The sequence below is a fragment of the Heterocephalus glaber genome, unplaced genomic scaffold (genome assembly GCF_053883595.1).
Source record: "Heterocephalus glaber isolate CG9 unplaced genomic scaffold, H.glaber_assembly_v1.0 deba00001760, whole genome shotgun sequence".
In the NCBI taxonomy this organism is placed as follows: domain Eukaryota; kingdom Metazoa; phylum Chordata; class Mammalia; order Rodentia; family Bathyergidae; genus Heterocephalus; species Heterocephalus glaber.
Window position 1 is genome coordinate 7,760,816 of NW_028258457.1, and position 22,824 is coordinate 7,783,639.

General features: G+C 55.0%; 1 protein-coding gene across 3 annotated transcripts; it reads left to right on the plus strand.

Annotated features, from left to right (window-relative positions):
* Positions 1-1,892: 1,892 nt before the first annotated feature.
* Positions 1,893-22,613, plus strand: Elavl3 (ELAV like RNA binding protein 3). Of its 3 annotated transcripts, none has more exons than XM_004865598.3 (7): positions 1,893-2,339; positions 11,277-11,496; positions 11,623-11,726; positions 14,817-14,970; positions 15,109-15,334; positions 16,309-16,347; positions 19,299-22,613. In XM_004865598.3, the coding sequence occupies exons 1-7, from the start codon at positions 2,331-2,333 to the stop codon at positions 19,648-19,650; spliced, it is 1,104 nt and encodes a 367-aa protein (XP_004865655.1). In that variant the 5' UTR covers positions 1,893-2,330; the 3' UTR covers positions 19,651-22,613. The 3 variants fall into 3 exon arrangements, with proteins under 3 accessions (XP_004865655.1, XP_004865656.1, XP_021100480.1); XM_004865599.3 differs by having other exon boundaries at positions 1,894-2,339; positions 19,320-22,613; XM_021244821.2 differs by having other exon boundaries at positions 1,901-2,339; positions 11,280-11,496.
* The last annotated feature ends 211 nt before the right edge of the window (positions 22,614-22,824 follow it).

The window sequence follows — 22,824 nt, forward strand, 5'->3', positions numbered from 1 at the left end:
CTCGGTTTCCAGGATTACCATTTAGGAGGACCTCCCTGAGAAGGTGGCATTTGTGTATAGGCCAAAATGACACAGCTGGGAGAAGCAAGTCTCAGGCCGAAGGAGTAGTCAGGATGGAGCCCCGAACTCGTGGGCTCCATGCGTTCCTAGATCAGGAAGCCGCGGGGGAGGGGGCTTGGCAGCTACCTTGGCCCCATTTCCCGGAGGATGCGGAGGCCGCCGCTTCCCGCGGCCACCAGGGACAGCGCTGGGGATGAGGTGGCTGCCGCTAGGTGGCGCTCGCACTGCGCAGGCCCGAGTGGCTGCACCCACGTGACCTAGGGCGCAGCAGCCGCGAGCCGGGGCACGTGCCCTGGGGGAACCCAGCGGCGCCGCGCGCAGACCGGCCTCCGCCGGGCTTCAGCTAAACGTCGGGGCCGGAAGAACCTGCGAGGATACGCGAGTCCGGCCGCCCCCGCGCGTCCCCTTTCCCCCAAGCTGGTCCCATTCTCCCAGCGCAGCCGGAGCTGGCAGTTTCCATGGGAACCGCAGCGGGGTCTGGGCGCATGGAGTAGCCTCGCTCTCGGCGCCACTTCCGATCGGGACCGGAGAGGAACCCCGGGCGGGGAGCAGCCAAGTCGCCCTGGCAAGCCCAAGAGGGGCCACCCAGAAACCCGCACCGACACCGCCCGGCTCTCGCGGGCCGCCGTAATTGGCCTGCGCCCTCCCCCGGCGTGCCGGCACCCTTAGTGCGCGCGCTCTCATTGGCTGCATCTCCGGGGCATCTTCCAGCAATTGGGTTGCCCGAGGGCCATTCCTGATTGGCCAGACTGAGCTCTGCTCGCCCAAGGCACTCTGGAGCCTAAAGGGGCGTAGGAGAACGAGGACAGGGCAGGGGCTGCGTGTCCTTGGTTCGGGCGGCTGGGCTCCTGGTCCACACAGCCGCCCGATCGCTGTCTGTGGTGCTGAAGCGTCCTCGGACACCCCACCACCACCACCCCGTCCCAGGGAGCGCTTGTTCTTTCGTCTCGCTGACCCCCCGACGTAAACATCCACGTGTGTCCGAGCAGCAAAGGCTGCGCCAGCGCCGCTCTACCGAGGACCGTGAGGAGCGCAGGAAGCCGGGGCGCTTAGCTGGCAGGCCTGCCCACTGGAATGTTACGGGCCCCAAGGAAGCTCTGTGGAGCTGGGGTGCAGCTCAAGGGTAGAGCGATTGCTTGGCATGCTCGAGGCACCGGCTCACATCCCCAGCCCTGGAGGAGGAGCAGCGAGGAAGCGAGAGGGAGGCAGATTGGCGGCTGCAGGGCTCCACTGGGGATGAACTAAAATTTTCACAGCAGCGCGGCGTCCCCTGCCCAGGAGGGTACCAGCGCCCACCTTTTGAACCTCAGAGTCACTCAGCCCATCGCAAACCCACAGGTCCCAGCTTCCTTCCGCAGGCAGATTAGGGCCACCCTAACAACTCTCACCCGTTGTCCTGAGCGGCTACACCCGCCCCCCCAATCTGTGGACCCAGGGCTCTGCCTGTTGAAATCTTGGTTCCTTGTCCCCGGCTGGTCCTCTCGATGGACAGCAACTCCGAAAGGTGGTGCGCTTGGGCCGCTGATACCTCCCCTATCTCTTCTCCTTTCAGGATCTAGGTCCTGGGCGGAATAGGGGAGCCCACCCTGCCTCCCAGGCAGGAAGACTTCGGGGAGTGCCAAGGCCAGGAAGCACGGTCCTCGGGCCGGAGGGCCAGGATCTGGCAAGCCGAGCCTCAAGGATTCGCTTTATTTGGCGGTGCGGAGTCCAGGCATCCACCTGCCCCGCCGTCGGGCGCCGCGAGGGGGCGGGGCTCGCGTGCCTCCGCCAATCAGTGACGCCATCTTCGGCAGCTGCCTCTATAAAGGGCTGGGGGCGGCGGCGGCGCGGCCCAGAGCGCGGAGCGCGCAGCTCGGGCCGGAGGGAGGGAGGGAGGGCGGGCGTGGGGAGCGGACTGAGCACCCGGGACGGACAGGCCTGACCGAGGGGTGGAGGCAGGAGGCAGAGGCGCCGCTATCTCTGTCGGGAAGCGCAACCTCCCCGGGCCCCGCGGGGCCGCGCAGGGGGCGTCCTCCACCCCACACCCGCTCCCTCTCCCCATCCCCTGCCACTCGCAGGCCACCCCGGGGCCCGGCCATCCGCGAGCGCATCCTCGAGCTCGGACCTGTCCCTGGCCCTCGAAGGGGCCGCCGCTCTCCTCGCCGCCTCTGCAGCGGCCGCGCCAGAGGCTGCCCGGGCGGGACCCCGGCGTGAGCATCGGGCGCCCCCCTCGGAGTGCACGACCCCCGGAGCCGCCCTCAACACGGACCGCGCCCGCCGGGCACACGAGAATGGTCACTGTAGGTATTCCCCTGACGCCGAGAGAGATGGGGCGGGGAGGGGCTGGGTTCAGGCTCCACGGAGATGGGGGGGGTAGGACCAGGCCTAGCTAGGCCCGGTGATGGGGGGTAGGACCGCGCCTCGGGCCTGAGAGGGAGCAGGACCGCACCCTGAGTGCTAGGGGCACTGAGAGCCCGGGCTGGGAGGCCTCGGGGAGCTGGGCTGGATTGGGGGGGCGCCCTGGAGGCGGGATCGTTCCCTCTCCAGAAGGCCGGTGGGGGAGGGGCCGCGGCGGAGGAGGATGCTTACTCCATCCAGGCCCGGACCCTCCAGGCCTCCCGGGCACACTCAGGGTGCCCCCGACCCCATCTCGGGTGCAAGGCTAGGGCCAGGGTGGCAAGGCATCCCCCAAGGGCCTCGGGGAAGCGGGTGGCATCCGATGGATCCTGCGCCCCATGGATCCTGCGCCCCGGGCCCTGGCCGCGCCTGGGAGGCGGGCATCTCGTCCTCGATGTGCCCGTCGACCTTGCGGCAAGCGGGGAGGGGAGAGGAGGGGGCGCGCCCCGAGGCCCCGCGGGCCCACCGCCGCTGCTGCGTCCCTTTGTTTCTCGGTGCTTCTTCGCGACCGGAGCCTCGCGCGGGCGCCTAGGGCTGCGGGGAGGGGGAGGGGAGAAGAGGGCCCGCGGGGGAGGGGGGGGGACGCTTCCTGGCTCCTGGGCCCCCCCTGCCTCCCCAGGGAGGTGAGTTAGAGGGCCGCGGCAGCCCCACAACCAAGTGAGGCACAGTATCCCCCCAAGGGCCCCGGGCCGCGGGGTGACCTTGAACGCGCCTGCCTGCTCGCGCCACTCGCCCCGCGCCTAGTGCTTTCAGCAGCCACGGAGCTGGTCAGCTCCTGAGCGCGAGCCCCGCCCACCGACCACGCCCCGCCACGCCCATCTAGGCCCCGCCCCCAGGGCCCCAGGGGGCCCAGCCTCGCCAGAGCCCTCGGATCTCGGGTGGCAGCCCGGGCGTGTCCCGGGGCGGGGTCTGCGTTCTAGCCCCACCCTGGCTCCACCCCCGCCCCTGCCGAGAGACTCCGCTCCCCGCGCCGCTGCGCGTCCTTTGTCTGGTCCCGGCGCCCGGGCCTCTCTTCTCGGTTATTCCTGTCTCTCTATCTCTGCGTCGTGTCTCTGGACCGTGTGTCTCTTCCTGGAGCCCCGATTTCGAGTCGTGGCCGGCACAGCGGGTGTGGGCCGCTCAAGACTCCCTCCAAGTCTGGGCCTCTGTTCTCCTGGACCCTGGGACCCGCCCACCTGGCACTGAAGAGCAAGGCCCCAGCTCCCCTGCTGTGTGACCTGGGGCCGGCTCTTTCCCCTCTCTAGGCCGAGCTCTGCTCACCCTGGGTACCGGAGGGTGGCCTTCTGAGGACCCTCGGAACCCCCAGGACAGTCCAGCATCCTCCTAAGCTTCCCCTTATTTGTTCCCCGCATTTGAAAAAAGGGAAAGTGTTGCACAAAGGGGAAGAGGGTGTGGCCAGAGGTCACATGAGGGCTTGAGGCCTTTTGAGGCCTGGGGACTCCAATGCAGGGACCCTGAGCCACTGACATCACAGGGCTAGATGGGGAGGAAGTGAGGGGGTTGGTTGAAGACAGCGAGGGCCCAGCACTGAAGGAGAAGGACCCAGAAGTAGGAGGCTCGGCCGCACCACGTGGTGGCCCGGCCTTCCTGTGCATGGCCAATCAATGCCCTATTGTCTCTGGTACCCAGGCATCTGTCAGTGTGACTGGTGCCCCGGGGGTGCAGCTGGGGGTAAAAGGGGTCAAGCGCAGGAGGGTCTAGAGCAATTGGTCTCAGGTGCATTCACAGCATAGCCATGTGTCACAAGTATATGCAGTGGTGGAAGAGTTAGCGACAGGGGAAGGGACAAACAGAGGAAGAGAAGTAAAGAGAAACCAGAAGAGGCAGAAACTCAGAGACCACAGTGGGAGAGTGAGAGGGTGGGCTGGAAGGGTCCCTGGGTCCCTGGCAAGCTCGGCCTCTCCATCTTGGCCCTGTGCTCCTCCCTTCCAGCTTCCCCACTCCTTCCCTGTCACCCTCCCAGGACTCAGCCCCACTGCAGGCTGGGCAGGGAGGTGCGGCCTCTGACAATCTGATCCCATGATGGGCTCAGCCAGCTCAGCCGCTTAGGGCACAATGTGACACTGACCCCTGCTAAGCTCTGGCACAGATTCAAAGGGAAAGGGGTGCGGGCGAGATGAGTAGGCTGGGTGCAGGGGACGCTCCTATGAGCCCCGTACTTTGGGAGGCTGAGGCAGGAGGATTGCAAGTTCCAGCCCAGCCTGGACATTTAGTGACTTAGCAAGACCCTGTCTCAAAATATAAAGGGCTGGGCCGGGGATTTAGCTCAGTGGTTCCGCCGCCTGCTCCGCAAGCTCAAGGACCGGAGTTCGATCCTTGGTACCAAAAAAAAAGAAGTCAAAATAAAAAGGGCTGAGAATGTAGCTCAGTGGAAGGCCCTGGGTTCAATCCCCAGTACAAAAAAAACCCATCCAATTTTAATTCCATCCAAACTGGAGGGGGATGGAGTCTGCAGCCCGTGACTCCATAAACTCTGGATTAGGAGTGAAATTCTGCCTTCCTCACCTCCACCTCCTTTTGTCACCCTGAGCAAGTCCTAGGCCCTTCGGACCTTCTCTAAGTTGTTTTCCCATCTGAGAAACCCAGCAGAAAGTCTCCACCTTCCCAGAGTGGCTCAGGGAAGTGTGAAGTCTCCACACATGCTCAGAGCACAGCAGGTGCCAGAAGCGGTGGCTGGGTGCCGCAGGCCGCTCAGTGGGCCCCTGCAGGCATTATTGCCAACTTAGCCCAGAACTGTCTGGCTGAGCCTGGATGAGGTTCAGAAGTCATCTGCACTCCCTGGCGCCTCTGTGGCCGGCCTTCAGTGAAGGGACCGAGACCCAGGGAGGAATGTGACTGTGGGGTACAGCCAGCAGCTCGAACATGGTAGCCCTCAGTCAATATTTACTGAACTGCCGGTGTGGTGGCACTCGCCTGTCCTAGTGAGACCCTGTCTAAAAAAAAAGTACTAAATCGAATGAGTTGATTCCACCAACTGAGTGGGTTTTAATTGATGGCCAGGGGCTGGAGATGTACCGGAAGCTCAGTGACAGGGCACTTGGCTGGCATGACCAAGGTCCTGGGTTGGAAACCAGCATGGGGGAGGAAAAAAAATCAATGCCTGAGGCATTGCAAACAGTAGACACTCAACTTTGCTTTACTATTACTACTTCTTCAAGAATTGGTTTTGATTGACTCATAGCTCTTACTATCTTTAGTGTTATTTGGCCTTTGGGTTTAGAGAGTAGGTGCTGGGGCCCACACCCTGGATTTAAGTTTCTGGCCCACCCCTTGCATTTTGTATAACGTGGTGCAAGCCTCTGTCCTTTCACTGAGACTCTGTTTCTCATGTTCAGTGGAGAAAAGACCCTCCTTGTGTTTTCAGTGTTTGGAGGAGTACTTGGAAGTGTCACATGGAAAATTTGGTCTCAAGGCTGTATTTTTGTTGTAGTTGTAGTTGTTCTGAGACAGAATCTCACGGGCTGGCCTTGACCTCAGGGCGATCCTCAGCTTCCTGAGTGCTGAGATTACAGGTGTGTGCCATATCGGCCGACTTTCAGCATAGGGGTAATGTGGAGAGATCCGGATGCAGATCTGTGACCTGTTAGTAGCTGCTTTACAGCTGGTGCTGATGGCAGACATCACTCACTGGTCATATTCTTTCTGAGGCTGGATGTGACATCACAGTGCTCCTCCAGGCCACACCCCAAGGCAGCCACTCTCCAGGCATTTACCTTCTATGTCATTGTGTGTGACCCAAGGCCTCATGTGTCCCAGACAAGCACTTCACTGCTGAGCTACATCCCAGCCCTGTGCCATCATTTTTACAAAAATAAATGCAGCCACGTGTGGTGGTGTATGCCTGTAATCCCAGCACTCAGGAGGCTGAGGCAGGAGAATCACCATAAGTTTGAAGTCAGTCTGGGCTGTATACCAAGACCTTGTCTCAAAAAAACAATCAATCAGGCTGGGGATTTAGCTCAGTGGTTCTGCTGCCTGCTTTGCAAGCACCAGATCCCAAGTTCGATCCCTGGTACCAAGAAAAAATTAAAATTAAAATTAAAAAAAACAATCAAACAGTAAGAAAGAAAAAGGGCTGGGATGTAGCACAGTGCTCACTGGGTTCAATCCCCAACACCACACAGAAGAAGAAAAAAAAGAGTAAATGTGAATCAGGTGCAATAGTGGGCATCTGCAGTCCTAGCTACTTGTGAGGCCGAGGCAGGAGGATTTCTTGGCCCCAGGAGTTCTGAAGTTCCCCATTCATACACCTAATGACTCTGAGCTTGGTTTCCTCATCTAAACATGCATATGGTCTTTCAAGATTGTTGGGAGGGTGAGTGAAATAATGTCTTGAGGTACTTTCCACAGGGCCTAGCACACAGTGGGTACTGAGTGCATAGCATGGTCTCAGTGACAGAGAGGAAGCAGAGATGGTTCTGGGACACATCCACACCCACTTCCCAACTGTGCTCATGGCAGACATTACTAGTGGATTCCAGAATTGTTTCCCCACTGTCCCCACTGAGGCTTTGATTCCTTCCCAGGCCCCTGGGGAACCCATAGTTTGGAGTTTGCAGCAGACTGGAGCAGAGTCCCAGGAGCACCAAATGGTAGATCTGAGAACCCAAAACTGGTAAACACTGGCCCTGGGTCTGTCGTGGCTGGCAGTGGAAGTTGGAAATATCACTCAGCATTGGGAAGATTCCTCGGCCTAGTCCTTGTCCTTGTCCACTGTTTTTGTTTTTGTTTTGGGGCTTGTTTGAGACAGGGTCTCACTGTGTAGTTCAGGTGCCCTTGAACTCCCTCTGTGGCCCAAGCTGGCCCTGAACTCCGAGGCAGCCTTCCTGCCACAGCCTCCTGAGTGCTGGGATTACAGGCATGGGCCACCACACCCAGCTTGTCCACCATTTATATGTTGCGAACTCAACTGTCTCTTTAACTTCCACTTCCGGAGGATCCGGAATCTTGTCTGTTCAGGATTACGAGGAAGAAACGAAAAATTTTAGCCAGGTGACCCACACCTGTCATTCCAGCGCTCTGGGAGGCTGAGACAGGAGGACCACAAGCTCTACCTCAGCCTGAGTAATTTAGTAAGACCCTATCTAAAAAAAAGGCTGAGGATGTAGCTCAGTGCAAATGCCCTGGGTTCAGTTCCCAACACCACAAAAAGCGGGGCGGGGGGGGGGGATTCTGCATGTAAAGCACTTTACATGGTGCATGGAAGGCACCCAGTAGTGTTGATATTTGGGGACAATTATGGTCATGCGTCTTGATCAGGGATGGCTGAGATAAGCTGCAACTGTTGGTGGTTTCCAATCAATCATAGGAGTCTTTTCTGGTGAAAGAACTTGACTTTGGAAACCCTTAATTCATTCCTCTAAAGATCTGATCAGTCAGTTTGAGGTGTTTTTTGTTGTTCATTTGCTTTGTTTGCTTGTTTGTTCATTCCCCTGACGGATTGAACCTATGTGAGTTGCAGCGATCCTGTTTACCAACCATGCCTTAGGAAACTACGGAAATCTGGCTGCTTTACCTCCCTGTGCCCATGACAGACAATACCAATTAATCCTAGCACAATTTCCTAATGGATCACATATGACTTTAAGATTCTCCTGTGGCCCTTCAGATAGTGATTATCAATTGTTTTGATTACCCTGTCCCAAGGTAAAACAGCTTCAAGAAGTTAAGGGGCATGTTCAAGGACATACACAGAGCTGTCAGAGATTATACCAGTCTGGGTGACTATCATGTGCCACAGTTAGAGAATGGTACCGTGTCTTCACGTCTAGAGAGATCTGCATTTAAATTCTAGTCCACCACTCATGTGCTGTGTGACTTCAGCAAATTCCTCAATATCTCTGAGCTTCAGATTCCTCATCTGTCATGCAAAAATTAACTTCTCCTTTTTGGAGTCTTTGTGTGAATTATATAACAAACAACAGAGCTTCCTGAACATAGATGCAAAGAATACTAAACAGCCCGGCATGGCAGCACAAGCTTGTAATCCCAGTACTGAGGAGGCTGAGGCAGGAAGACTGTCTCGAGTTCAAGGCCAGCTTGGGCCACAGAGCAAGTTCAAGGCCACCTGAACTACAGAGGGAGACCCTGTCTCAAAAAAGCCAGAGAGACAGGGCCAGGGATTTAGCTCAGTGGTTCCACCGCCTGCCTCACAAGCTCAAGGACCCAACTTCGATCCCAGGTACCAAAAAAAAAAATATCCTTGCTGGGCATGGTGCTGCATACCTGTAAACCCAGCACTTGGGAGGCTTACTGTGAGGAGCAGGAGGAGGATTACTGTGAGTTCCAGGCCACCCTGAGATACCTACTTCAAGGTCAGCATGTCTCTAAAATAGCCAAAACACAGAAAGTTCTTAATCTGATAAAGGCCACCTATAACAAAGATCATGTTTAGCTGTGAAATATTTAAACCATTTCATGTTTTTCTTGTATTTTTAAGATTTTTTTCACCTGTTTTTATTTATTTTTTATTTGCTTTTTTATCTCTTTTTAAAGCATTGGGAATGTGGAAGCCACTATCACACTGTAGCCTCTGCAATAAGACAAGAAAAATAAGGAACAGGTATAGACAGGAGATGAAACAAATGTGTCATTATTTGCAGGTGTCATGTTATACCCAAAAGCCCCCCAAATCAGTCAGGCATGGTGGCACACACCTGTGAGCCTAACACTCAGGAGGCTGAGGCAGGAGGATTGCCACATGTTCAAGGCCAGCCTGGGCTACATAGTGAGTTCAAGGTCAGCCTGAATCAGATTGTGAAACCCTATCTTGAAAAACAAACAAACAAACAAACAAACAAATCCCAAAAACCCAAGCCAAAATAGTTCAAGGGAAGAATCATAAGAGAAAATATCAAATGCAAAAATTATGTACGAAGCAAAAGAAGCAGTAATACATTTGGGATTGGAGGAAGAAAATAAACATGATCAGGGAGGGGCTGAAGGACTATTCAAAGCTACTAAAATTATTAAATTTGTTATTCTGAAGATGAAATTGTTCATTTTATTATTCTGAAAATGCACAGATTGATTTTAGCCCTCTGGTTTTTTATTTTGGTTTTGATTTTTGAGACAGAGTCTCAAACTCATGACAATCCTCCTGCCTCAGCCTCCCAAATGCCGGAATTACAGGCATGTACCACCACACCTGGCCTATTGCCTGTTTTTAAAGTTGCAACAGGGCCAGGGATTTAGCTCAGTGGTTCCGGTGCCTGCCTCGCAAGCACAAGGTCCCAAGTTCGATCCCCAGTACCAAGAGAAAAAAATAAAATAAAATAAAGTTGCAACAAAATGCCTGAGTTAGATACTTATAAAAAGGTTTATTTAGCTCAGGAGGCTGAGGCAAGAGGGTCACCATGAGTTTGAGGCCAGCCTCGGCTACACAGTGAGCTCAAGGCCAGCAAGCTCAGGTTTGGAAGCAGAAAGTTAGAGATCAGGTCATGTGTTTGGCCTCTGATAAGGGCTCTGTTGGCTCAGTCAAAATGTGATAGAGAAGCAGAGAGAAACAGCTGTGTGCCAAGGAGGACTCATGCATAGGGTGGCCTTGCCTTATCAAAACCTACTCTGGAGAGAGCTAACCGGGGTCCCTTGAGAGCAGCATTAATCCCTTCCAAAGGCAATGCCCCCAATGACCTAATTACCTTCCATGGCCCCACCTCTTAAAGGTGCCACACTCCCTACCCTGGAGACCAAGCTTCTATGCCATGAACACTTGGGAGACTGGCAACCATATTCAACCCATAGCAAATCGTATTTTATTTTATTTTTTTAAGCAAAACATTTATTGGTACATTTTAGGCAGAAATAGTGATGACACTCATTACAGGGAATTTGCACCTGTACATGGTACATCCCACCTCTTCTTTGTTCCCCTTCTCTCTCCCCTCAACCCCCTCTCTTTCTTATATGCAAAAGCTTTGTTTCCATTTTTTTCTTTCACTTTTACTTCTTTTTCTTGTCCCTTCCTTCCTTTCTCTCTCCCCCCTCTTGTTCCCCTTCCCATTTGAAGACTTTCTTCCCATTTCCCAGTATCTATTATACATTTTAGTCCTCATTTCCACTTTCAGTTTCTCACACCAGAGAAACAGTGCAGTATTTAAACATGTGTGTTCGATTTATTTCGCTTAAGAGTAATGATCTTGATGTCCAACCATTTAGCTAGAAATGTCTTGTCCTTCTTTATGGCAGAGTAGTACTCCATTGTATTAAAAACCACATCTTCTTTATCCACTCATCGGTTGATGGGCATTTGGGCTATTTCCAAGATTAAGCTATTACAAAATGTGCCGCTATAAACATGGGTGTGCATATATTGCTGTGGTAGGATGCTTTTAATTCTTTCAGGAAGATACCAAGAAGGGGAATACCTGGATCGAATGGAACCTCTAGTTTTAGTTTTTTGAGGACTCTCCACACTGATTTCCACAGTGGCTACACCAGTCTGCGCTCCCACCAACAGTGGAGAAGGGTTCCTTTCTCCCCACAGCCCAGCCAGCTCCAAATGGTATTTTATATATGGAATTTCTTGCTGTCAAATCATGTCAGGAGGGTTGTTTTGCTTTGCTTTGCCCAATGCCTTTGCTGATAAGCAGAAGGAATTAAGAATAAAAAGTTGTTGCTGGATGTGATGGCGCACACCCGTCAGTCATCCCCAGCATAAGGGAAGCTGAGACAGGAGGATCACTGCAAGTTCAAGACCAGCCTGAGTTATAGAGCGAGACCTTGTCTCAAAAAAATAAATAAAGCCAGGTTCCCCACCTACAGTGAAGGCCGAGTCAGACATGGCTCCTTCTTCTCCGTGAGGGACTGGGCGGTGAGCGGGTCTGCCCTATTGTCTCCAGCAGATACTGGGGGCCATGGAGTCTCAGGTTGGGGGGGGCCCGGCCGGCCCGGCCCTGCCCAACGGGCCACTCCTGGGTACCAACGGAGCGACTGATGACAGCAAGACCAACCTCATCGTCAACTACCTGCCCCAGAACATGACCCAGGATGAGTTCAAGAGTCTGTTCGGCAGCATCGGGGACATTGAGTCCTGCAAACTGGTTCGGGACAAGATCACAGGTGTGCCCTCGGGCCCATGGCCAGGGTGGGGGTGTGGGGGGCCTCAGGGACGGGGTGACCCTGGCCCACTCAGGGTGTGAGGTACAGAGGAACAGGCCCCAACTGGTGTCCTGATCTCCTACCCAGGGCAAAGCCTGGGCTACGGGTTTGTGAACTATTCTGACCCCAACGACGCAGACAAAGCCATAAACACCCTCAACGGCCTCAAACTCCAGACCAAGACCATCAAGGTGAGTACTGCCATCTGCCAGCCACCTGGCCCCCAGGACGGCCACCTCTGCCCCCTCCCCCACCACCCCACCCCCGAGTCCCAGCCTCTCCTCCAGGCTCCTGGCTGCTTCACCTGGTGGTGGGGCAGAGGGGTTCAGGGAGGCAATTGGTTTGTTTCTCCAAACCTCAGTTGCCTGGCCTGTTAATGGGGTTCACGTGAGCCCCACCATCTCCAGAAGCTTGTGAAGCCAGCCAGGCCCCAGAGGTAGGACAGAGTGAGTGACCAGGGTCTCTTGGGCCGCCCCCTGCCAGCCTCCCTTTGTCCTGGCCATGGAGGGGGGGCCCATTTGCCATCTGGAGCCTAATTAGGGTGTGGGATATCGGGATTAGGGGCGGCCCCTCCCCCACCTTTGTGCAGCACCCCTCCCCCACAGCTCCCCACTCAGCAGCTGCAGCCGGGACCCTGCGAGCCCAGTTCCCTTGGGGGATCACCATGGAAACCCCCTCTCTGGGTTCGCCTGGGGGTGTGTGGGCTCCGCCCCACAAATCTGCTCCTGGACCCTGAGGAGGCCAGGTGGGGGGTGCCCATCTGGCCCCCTATTTGCCCCAGGGACTGAGGTATAGGAATCTCTTCCTTTCCTTGACTTGGGCGTGCTGGGGAGAAATGAGGTGGTGACCTCATGGGCCCCTCTGCGGCCAGCTGGACCCGGAAGTCCCTGGCATGTGAGGGTGGACACTAGTGACTAAATATAAGTGTGAGCTCCTGTGTGTGTATGTGTGTGTGTGCGTGTGTGTGTGACACTCCAAGCCGTGAGGCACCGTGTTTAGGTTGGCAGTTGTATGACACAGCGTCTGTGCAGGTGGCTTCCACTGGGCCACTCTGGCTGGCTGGGACTTGACGTTTGTCCCTGTGGCCTGGAGAGGCTGGTGTTTAAGGGACAGGTGGTTGTGACACCCACAATCATCTGTGACCTGGTGGGCCAGCACGGGCATGTGTGGCTACACGGGGTGTCTGTGTGTCCAGGTGACACTGTGTGGGTGTGTTTTCCTGTGCCCCCCTGGGGACAGAACATGTGTGACCTGGGTGCTCTGCGGGGATGACAGTTGTGTGTCCTTCGATTCTGACTAATTCTTAAGAGCCTGGTGTCACAGGGAACCTGGCAGTGGCCTGGCGACAGCTTCTTGCCGGTTTTCCCAGCATGGCTGTGCTGCATGGTGGCACCATACACGTCCCTGAGGCTGTGTCACATGGTCGGGCCCCACTGAGTGTCCTGGCAGATTCAGATCAAAGTGTTTTCGGTCACTTGTGTGTGCCAGGTGCTGTCCTGGTGTGGGAGAAATTTGCCATCGCTGCCCTCAGGGAGCCCCCAGTGTAGAGAGATGAAAAGACCTGTGAAGACTTACTGTGGGCCTTGGGGGGTCTCAGACCCCAAACCCCACCTCGGAGCTCATGGCCCCCCATTCCCTTCATCCCCAAATCTGATCCACCAAGCCAATCCTCAGCTAGGCACAGCAGCTCCCTCCTGTAATCTCAGCCACTTGGGAGCCTGAGGCAGGAGGGTGGCAAGTTTAAGGTAAGTAGGGGAATTTAGGGAGACCCTGTCTCAAAATAAAAAGGGCTGGGGATGTAGCTCAGTGTGAAGGCCCAGTGCCGCAAAAACAAAACCAAACAAAATAAAACAAAACAGCAGCTGCTATGTTTGTTTTTTTCCTGGAAGACCCCAGGTGTATAGTTGCCTTAATCAGAATCTGCCCCTACCCAGGCACACCCTCACCCCCAATCCACCCCACTCAGTTTATTTATTTTGTTCTTAGGTCCAGGGATTTAGCTCAGTGGTTTCGCCGCCTGCTGCACAAGCGCAAGGACCCGAGTTCAATCCCTGGTACCAAAAAAAAAAAAAAAAGATAAATGTAAAAATATTTTGTTCTTAATTAGTTATTTCTGATGAAATAATATACCCTCACTACTCATGGGTCCAAAGCCAGACTCTCAGCAACGACCTTTAACTATCTGGAGGGTAATGGGGAAGAAAGGAAAACTAGACGAGGGCAGAAATGAGGGGGCGGGGAGCTCCTCCTGCCCCCCCAGGTCACCCCCTTAGCATCTGGGGGTGGGGCTCCAGACCGCCTCTCCAGGACAAGGGTAGGGACACAATGCGACAGGGTCACATAATGCTGGCTGTTTTGTAAATGGACTTTTCTTTCCCCCACTTCACAATACTCACCACTGTTTCAGGGAATAAATGTACACGTCCAGCATTTTTTCAACAGCTGCAGCATTTCAGTGTCGGGCTGGACCCCGGGTAGCGACTTGAATCAAATGATCACAATGAAACATGTAAATTCACAAGGGAAAGATGTGCTTTGAGAAGGAATAATCGAGATGGGAGTGTGGGGGTGGGGACAGGGAAGAGGTTTAAACTAGGACCTGGAGAAGAAAAAGGAGAAAGTTCCAGGCAGAGAGGGAACAGCATATATAAAGGCCCTGAGGCTGAAACAGGCCTGGGGGATTTGAAGGAAATGAGGAGGCCCCTGTGGCTGGATCAGGGCAAGTGAGAAGGAAAGGTGGGGAGAGATCAGGGCAGATGGTAACAGGTGACAGGGGAAAGTATGCAAGGCCTCATGAGCTCCAAGAAGGACTTTAATACTGAGGAAGGTGGGAGCCACAGAAGGTTCTGTGCAAAGGCAGTGACCAGGCTCACATGTTCACAGGCGCCCTCTGTCTGCCACGGGGGGAACCAAGCAAGCGCAGGAGACAGGTGGTCTGTGGTGATGACTGAGACAGAGCGGAGCCGACAGAGTTTATGGTGGCTGAGAAGTGACTATGAAGGACAGGGAAGTATCAGGGACACACAGGGCTGGGAAGCAAAGGATAGCTGCCATTGCTTTTAGGGTTGGAGTTAGGGTTAGGATCCCTTGTCCAGTACCCATGGCTCTGTCCCCTCCCTGACCACACCCTGCTAGCCTCCACTCAGGGAATCAATGGAAGAGATATTGTTGCTGAATGCAGTGGTGAACACCTGTAATGCCAGCTGCGCACAGGAGGCTGAGGCAGGAGGATCTCAAGTTGGAGCCCACCTCACCCCGTGCCTCTGTCCCCTTTTGCCCAGGTGTCCTACGCCAGGCCTAGCTCTGCGTCCATCCGGGACGCTAACCTCTACGTCAGTGGGCTCCCCAAGACCATGAGCCAGAAAGAAATGGAGCAGCTCTTCTCGCAATACGGCCGCATCATCACCTCGCGCATCCTGGTGGACCAGGTCACAGGTCAGGCGGGGGCGGGAGGGTGGCACCAGCTGGGAGACCTGGGGGAGAGACTGCCGTTCGGAGGAGGCCGGAAGTGGGGCGGAGGGGCAAATCACTTGGGAAGCGTCCAACAGCCGGATGACCACGCCCATCCCGCAGGCGTCTCTCGGGGTGTGGGATTCATTCGCTTTGACAAGAGGATCGAGGCGGAGGAGGCCATCAAAGGACTGAACGGGCAGAAGCCGCTGGGCGCGGCCGAGCCTATCACGGTGAAGTTCGCCAACAACCCGAGTCAGAAGACGGGGCAGGCACTGCTCACCCACCTCTACCAGTCCTCGGCCCGGCGCTACGCAGGCCCCCTGCACCACCAGACACAGCGCTTCCGGTGAGCTCTCTGCGCCCCCAGGGCCCCCACCCCAAGGCCCACCCCTGCAGAGCCAGGCCGCACCCGGGCTGCTGAGGCACGGAATGGGGAAGGCATGGTTGTCGGGTCCTGAGACGGAGCCCTGGTAGACAGCTGGCGCTCAGTGTGTGCTAGCCAGGACTATTGGCTTTTGGGGGGCACTGAGAATGGAACCCAGAGCCTTTGCACTGAGCTACATCTCCAGCTCCTTTTTTATTTTTTATTTTGAGAGAGGGCCTTGCTAAGTCACTAATTTACCCAGGCTGGCCATGAACTCGTGACCCTCCTGCCTCAGCCTCACAGAGTGCTGGGATGGCAGGCGTTCACTGCCCTGCCTCACACAATTGGCATTATTGGCGTGAAGGGTGTTGTTGACATTTGACTGGAGTCCTAGTCTCTCTCTCTCTGTTGGGCGCATGGTGTCTGTGCCTCAGTTTACTCATCTGTAACAAAAACACCAAACATTTCCTGAGCACTTACTGCGTGCCAGGCACATTTACTTTGCACAGCAACCCCCCCGAGAACGGAGCTTATATTGTCCCCACTTTACCGAGAGTGAACCCCCAAAAAGCACAGACAGATGTCACGGCTTAATGAGCAGAGGCAGGCTTGCGCCCAGGGCCCCCTGTGGGAGTTCTCAGCCACTCCAAGTGGGGGACAGTGGAGGTTCCTCACTCCCGGGTGGCCGTGGTGAGTCACTCACGCCCTAGCGCTCAGGCACAGTGGCTGTGGCTGTCACTGTCCCCTTTGTTAGGGCGGATCCCAACTCAGAGACGCCAGCCCTGGGCCCAGACGGCCCTGCTGGCCACCGGGGAGGGGAGGATGAGGATGCTGGAGGCGGTGTCCGAGTGACCGCGGTCCGTGCCAGGCGCATCCAGCCGGGCAGGAGGGCGGGGGCGGGGCGGCCAGGCTCAGCCTCCCTGGGTGACGAGGGTGACACCGCTTCTGCCCCACAGGCTGGACAACCTGCTCAACATGGCCTACGGAGTCAAGAGGTAACAGTGCCCCCGGCTGTCCCTCCTCAGGCCCCCTGCCCATCCAGGGCCCTCCCCACCCTCGGGTTCCCTCCCACTTCTTCACCTCGAAGGGAAAGGCAGGCAGTGTGGCCCAGGACACAGCCGTCCGCACCCGGTGCTTTCCTCGTTAATTCTCTGGGATCCACCAGCCCCTCTGAAATAATTTTTGTCAAAGGTCATAGGGTGACCTCCTTCTGCCAAGTCAAGATGGACTGTGTGGAGCCCCTCAGTGCAGTCTGCATCCCTGATCTGGCAAAAGTCCTCGTGTTTGTTTGGTTTGGTTTTCGTTTTTTTTTTTTTTTGGTGCCGGGGATCAAACTCGGGTCCTTGCGCTTGCACAGCAGGCGGCGAAACCACTGAGCTAAATCCCAGGCCCTCGTGTTTGTTTGTTTGATTGGTTTTGGTTTTTTGAGACAGGGTCTCGCTGTGTAGTTCTGGCTGGCTTTCAACTCTGTGTAGCCCAGGCTGGCCTCAAACTCATAGTGATCCTCCTGCCTCAGCCTCCTGAATGCTGGGATGACAAGCATGTGCCACTGCACCCAGCTGTCACTCACTGTGTTTATTGCATAAAGAGCTGCTGAGGGCGCTTGGAGAAGCCAGTGCTGGGCTTGAGGCTGAGGTCCTAGTGGACCCAGCCCAATCTGTAGAGAGGAGATGACGTTAAGCACAGTGCTTAGTATGTAGTGCTTGGAACAAGGTAGCCACACAGAGAGGATTATTGCTGCTGCTACTCAGGACCTCAGTCTTGTGCAGGAAGAGAGAGGGGAATGAGCTGGGGCCAGGGCTATGCAGAGGGCAGAGTAAGGGGTGATGGGGATCTGCGGGTGACTTTGGTACTGAGGCCCAGAGAGAAGCTGAAGTTTCTGTTCCTGGCTGAGGGAACAGCCTTTTCAAAGGCTGAAGGAAGAAGCAACCAGTTAGTCCGGTGTGGTCAGGGTTAAATGGTGCAAACCCTTATGGTCCCCTCCAAATTGAGTGGTTTGGTCCTGAGGGTTAGGGACGAGTGGAATAGGTTCTGTCCTTTCATTAATTCATTCAACAAACACCCCCGCAAACGCCTGCCAGGCACTATTCTGGGGCAGGAGCATGCCGGAAAAGAGGGAATTGGTAATAAATATAATGATCCTCCCTCATCTGCTGGGAATATGTTCCAAGACCCACCCCTGAAATCAAGAATGAAACCAAACCCTTTATATCCTATCTTTTGTTCCCTGTTGTCTATCTAGATGGGTTGATGACGATATTCAGTGAATATTTAAGTTTTTTAAAAATTTATTTTATTTATTTTTTTGGTACTGGGGATTGAACTCGGGTCCTTGCGCTTGCGAGGCAGGTGGGGGAACCACTGAGCTAAATCCCCGGCCCTAAAAAAAATGTATTATAGTAAAAGACACATTGTCATGAATCCTTTTCAACACCCCCCTCCCCCAACACACGCAAACTTTGAACACACCTATCCCATCATGCTGGCCACTTTCTGCAGCAGCCTGGAGGTCCTCTTTCATGAGTGTCTTGACGAGTTGTGGTCAGAAACACGGTGACTGCTGCTGCCAAGTGCCATCCAATGGAAAAGTAGCTCATAAAAACATGATAGTGCGTCCTCATCCACCTTATTCACCAGATCTGGCACCGTGCGACTTCTGGCTCTTCCCCGAAGTCAAAATAACCCTAAAAGGTCAGTTTTGAATCAATTCAGGATATCAGGGCAGCCACAAAGACACTGAAGACACTCACGAAAGAGGACTTCCAGAACTGCTCCAAAACTGGCAAGAATGATGCTGTATAAGTGTTTTTGAAGAGGGGCAGGATTTTGAGAGGGATTCATGGTAGTGTGTCTTTTACTATAATAAACTTTTTTTTTAGAAACAGGTTGTCACCTTCGATCCCTGGTACCAAAAAAACCACCAAGTTGTCACCCTGTGGTCCAGGCTAACTGGAATTCACTGTGTAGCCTGGTCTGGCCACAGCAAAATTAGCCCAGCTTTCTTTCTTTCCTTTCCTTTCCCATCCTTTTCTTTTCTTTTCTTTTTTCTTTTTTGCTGTACCGGGAATCGAACACATGACCTTGCACTTGCAAGGCAGGTGCAGTGCCACTGAGCTAAATCCCTAGCCCCTCTTTCTCTTTTTTCTTTCTCTTCTCTCTTGCTTTCCTTCCTTCCCTCCTTCCCTTCCTTCCTCTCTTCCTTTCTCATGCCAGAGCGGCCCTGGGCCTCCCGCGTTGGAGGGCAAGTGCTCTACCGCTGAGCTGCACCCTTGGCCCTGTGCTTGCATTTCTTTTCCCTTCTTTGTGGTTCCACGGAAAAGAGTTTTCACCTCACCATAGATCTTGACAACCTCAGCAAGGATTTTTTTCTCTTTTCCTAGTCAGGAACATTCACTTTGCCACTCGTCTGTGACATCTAAAGAATTGTTGACTTCTAGAATGTTCGGTGTGATGCGTTCAAAGCGAGGTTGAGCTCAGGTCACTGTAATGGCAGAAAGTGACACAGTGGAGGAGAGGGAGACGCTGTGTGTGATTTGAGGAGGAGAAGGCCAGAGAGGGGCAGAGGGCTGAGGCTGGGCCACTTCACGAGGCCAGAGGAAGCCAGCTGGGGAGATGAACGAGGTGCTAAGACCGGGGGGCCCTGCCATTCCCGGGTGGGCTCCAGATGGGTGGGAGACACAGTGAGCAGAGTTGCCCAGGGCATGGCAGGGAGGGAAGGGTGGCTGCCAGGGTGCGTGGGAGGTTGAGATGAACCAGGCCCAGGATCCGGTAGGGACAAAGGTGGCAGGGCCAGGGGTTGGTGTGGCCTCATGTTCAAGGGGGCTCAGAGGTGGAGAGAGCTGCAGTGTCTCAGGAGGGGTCACCCAGAGGAGGCACGGGCAGGGGTCCCAGCGGGGTCGGAGGCATGCCGGGGGTGAGGGCAGAGCCCGCGTGACCCCCAAAGTAGTCCCCTGTCGCTCATCGCCAGGTTCTCTCCGATCGCCATCGACGGCATGAGTGGCCTGGCTGGCGTGGGGCTGTCAGGGGGCGCGGCGGGTGCCGGCTGGTGCATCTTCGTGTACAACCTGTCGCCCGAGGCAGACGAGAGCGTGCTGTGGCAGCTGTTCGGGCCCTTTGGCGCGGTCACCAATGTCAAGGTCATCCGCGATTTCACCACCAACAAGTGCAAGGGCTTTGGCTTTGTCACCATGACAAACTACGACGAGGCGGCCATGGCCATCGCCAGCCTCAACGGCTACCGCCTGGGCGAGCGCGTGCTGCAGGTGTCGTTCAAGACCAGCAAACAGCACAAGGCCTGAGCTGCCCCTCCCCGCCACCCCTTCCCCGGGCAGCAGAGAGAAAGAGAGAGAAGGGGCCCGAGAGAGACAGCCCAGGCAGGCGGACCCATCCCTGCGGGAGGCCCGGGGTGAGCGCTGGGCTGGAGGGTCTGCAGGGACAGGGGCGCCGGGGACTCCCATCCACCCTCCCCGCCCCATCCCCAGCTGGGCTGTTCACTCTCTCGTCTTGGTTTGGTTCATGGTGAAGGTTTTTGTTCCTTTTTTTCGGCTAAAAAGAAAGCAGAGACGAGCCCCCCCCCCACCGTTCACCACCCTCCACGGGATGGCTTGGGGGACACGGGGGACCCTCCCAGGCCCCCCAGCCCGGGCCTCCCTGACATCTTAGGTGGGTCTGGAGAGAGGGGGAAGGGAACAGGTTTAAAAATCCCCAAAACTAAAAAAAAAAGCAAAACGTGAAGAGGAGTGTGGGCATCCCTGGCTCCCAGAACCCCTGGGAGGAAGAAGGGAGCAAGGGGAGGGGAGGGGCTGGAAGCAGAAACAAAATGGAGAAAAAAAGGGGGGTGGGAGGGGAAGAAAAACTCTATTTTTGTAAAAAGGGAAAAAGACCTCGTGGAGAATTTTTACTGGGGATTCTTGAACTTGAAAAAAAAAAATCACAAAAAAAGACAAAAAAAAAAACAAAGAAACTATTTTGGCAGGTTATGTTTACCAACTGGGGCACGGGCAGGGCTGAGGGGCTGAGGGTCCACAGGGCCACACACGGGGCACATGCATACACGCCACGGGGACAGAGACACGGACACGCACAGACACACTTAGGGACACGTTTAGGAACTCACTGGCCAAACCCAGACACGTGGAGGGGGACAAAGCCGAAGGAGACAGAGGTTTGGGGTCACACCAACGTGGACACCGATGTAGGTGTCCATGCACACTCCTGGGTGTGTAGACACAGAGCAGGACACCCAGTCACACTGACAGACAACACGGGCAGGGACACATGAGCTCACAGCAGCCCGCAGCCCGGCTCCCGGGGGCACCGTCAGGTCCCACGCCCCAGCCCTTCCCTGGACCGTCGGGGTCTCCCTGCTGCCCACCAACACAGGCATGCAACACGGCGTCCTGCACCCAGACACATGATACCTCGTTCCACTTCGGCGTCACGGGGGCTGGAGGCAGTCCCCCGCCCCCCACAACACTCAAGGCCAAAGGACTCCCTGTCCCCTGAGCCTCCTCCTCCCACCAGGGCAGGGCTCCCCAGCAGCAAGTACCTAGCAGCCCCCATCAGGCCCCAGGTGGCCAGGCCCTACACCCCTTCCCGTCTACTTTGTCACCCCCCTCTTTGGTTTGTTAGGGTTTTTTTGTCTCCAGATTGGGGAGGGCGGTAATCACAGCCCTCATCCGGATGCCCAGCCCTGGCTTCTGTCTGAATTTTGGCCCACACCCCTTCTCTTCCCCTACTTTTCATTGTTTTTTAAGAAAAATTCCAACAGAAGCCAAAGGCCAGAGCCCTTGGGAGCCCTGGAAGCCCCTCACCCCCTCAGCAGGCCCAATCAGAACCAAGAATCGAGAAGCCCCATCTCGGCCCCAGTGGCCTCTCCTCCCCGCTGTCCTCTGCGTCTGGTGTCTGGCCACGGCCCCAGTATGAACGTCCGGCTCTCTCTCCCCACCCCTCCCGGTGTTGTTATTACACGTCTGTGGAGCTTCTGCTGCAAGGAACAAAAAGAAAAAAAAAATCAAAAAAGCAACAACAAAAAAAGAGAAAAACAAATAGAAGAGGAAGAAAAAAAAAAGCAACAAAAAAGAAAACAACAACAAAAAAAAACCACACACACAGAAGAGATTTCAAAAAAAAGAAAAAAAAAAGAGACATAAACTGGCACCAGTTAACTTTCTTGTACTTTTTTGCTGAATTTAGCTTCTTGTAGTTTTAACTTATTGCTATGTTAACTATTTATTATTCCTGTTGACCTGTAAGGACCTTTGTGTATATTTCTGTTACTTCATCCGGTTTGCAAGTTAAAGGGACTCCAATGTTCTTTGTTTCTCTAAGTTTTGCTGAGACGTGGTTATGCCTAATTTATTTATAAAAGGGGAAGTGGAATCATTAAAGTAATAATAATTATTAATAACAGTCATGGTAGCCAAGCGGCACTGGGGGGAGCGTGGGTTCCTCAGAGCTGTCCCCCCGTGGGCCAGCGACATCTAGGGGTGTCAAGGGGGTTCATTTTGCTCTTGTCTTGAGAATTTTTTCAGTCCTATTTAGCTGGTGAAAACCCTAGCTTGTTCATGATACACGAAGCTATTTATTCTTGTGGTTTTAAGTCCACCCTCCTCTCTCCCCACCCTCTCAGCAGGGCAGGGACCCCCGACTCCCCCCCAGTGGGTCCACCCCTCTTTCCCTGCTGTTTCTGGGCCTTTCTCCCCGCCGCCCTCCACATAGAGCAATAAGGGCTGGGTTCGTCCCCCACCCTGGGGGGGGCCGGGCTTGGAGAGGGGACGCCTCCCCACACGCCCTCCCGAGGCCTAGGCCCCTGCCACCCCCAACTTGGGAGGGGACCTCTTTTTCTAAAACAGAGCTCAGCCCAGCCAGGCCCCCTCCCTGAAGGCCGCCCCCGCCCCAGGGGCCAGGCCAAGGGCTCCCTGCGAGGGGACCTCAGGCTTCCACCTCCCTGGGGGGCGGGGACAGGGCCAGCAGGGAGGGGGCTCAGCCCCTCCAACCCTCCCTTCATCCTGTAATTTATTCAGAAGGTTTCAAATCACAACAGAGTCCATGTTGGAGGTGATAAAGAACTGTTAAAAAAAGAAAAAAAAAAGAAAAAAAAAAAAAAAGAACAAAAAATCGACCCAACGGAGAACATTTTGCGTTGCGTTTAGACTATTTATTACCAGGGTTCCTGGCCTGGCCGCGGTAACAGACTTTTACATGGAATTGTTTAATTATTTGTACTTTTCATGCCAGAAAATAAAAGTTCAGAATCTTAGGGTCTCGGGTGATCTGTGCTGGGGCGCAGGAGGGCTGGGGTCGGGTCGGGTGCACAGTAGCTGGCCTGGGTCTGTCTCCTTTTTTGTGACATGGTCTCACTATGGAGCCCAGGGTGGCCTGGAACTCCTGATCCTCCTGCCTCAGCCTCCTCAGTGCTGGGATCACAGGTGTGCCAAACCATGCCTGGCTTGGGCCTGGGACTCATCTGT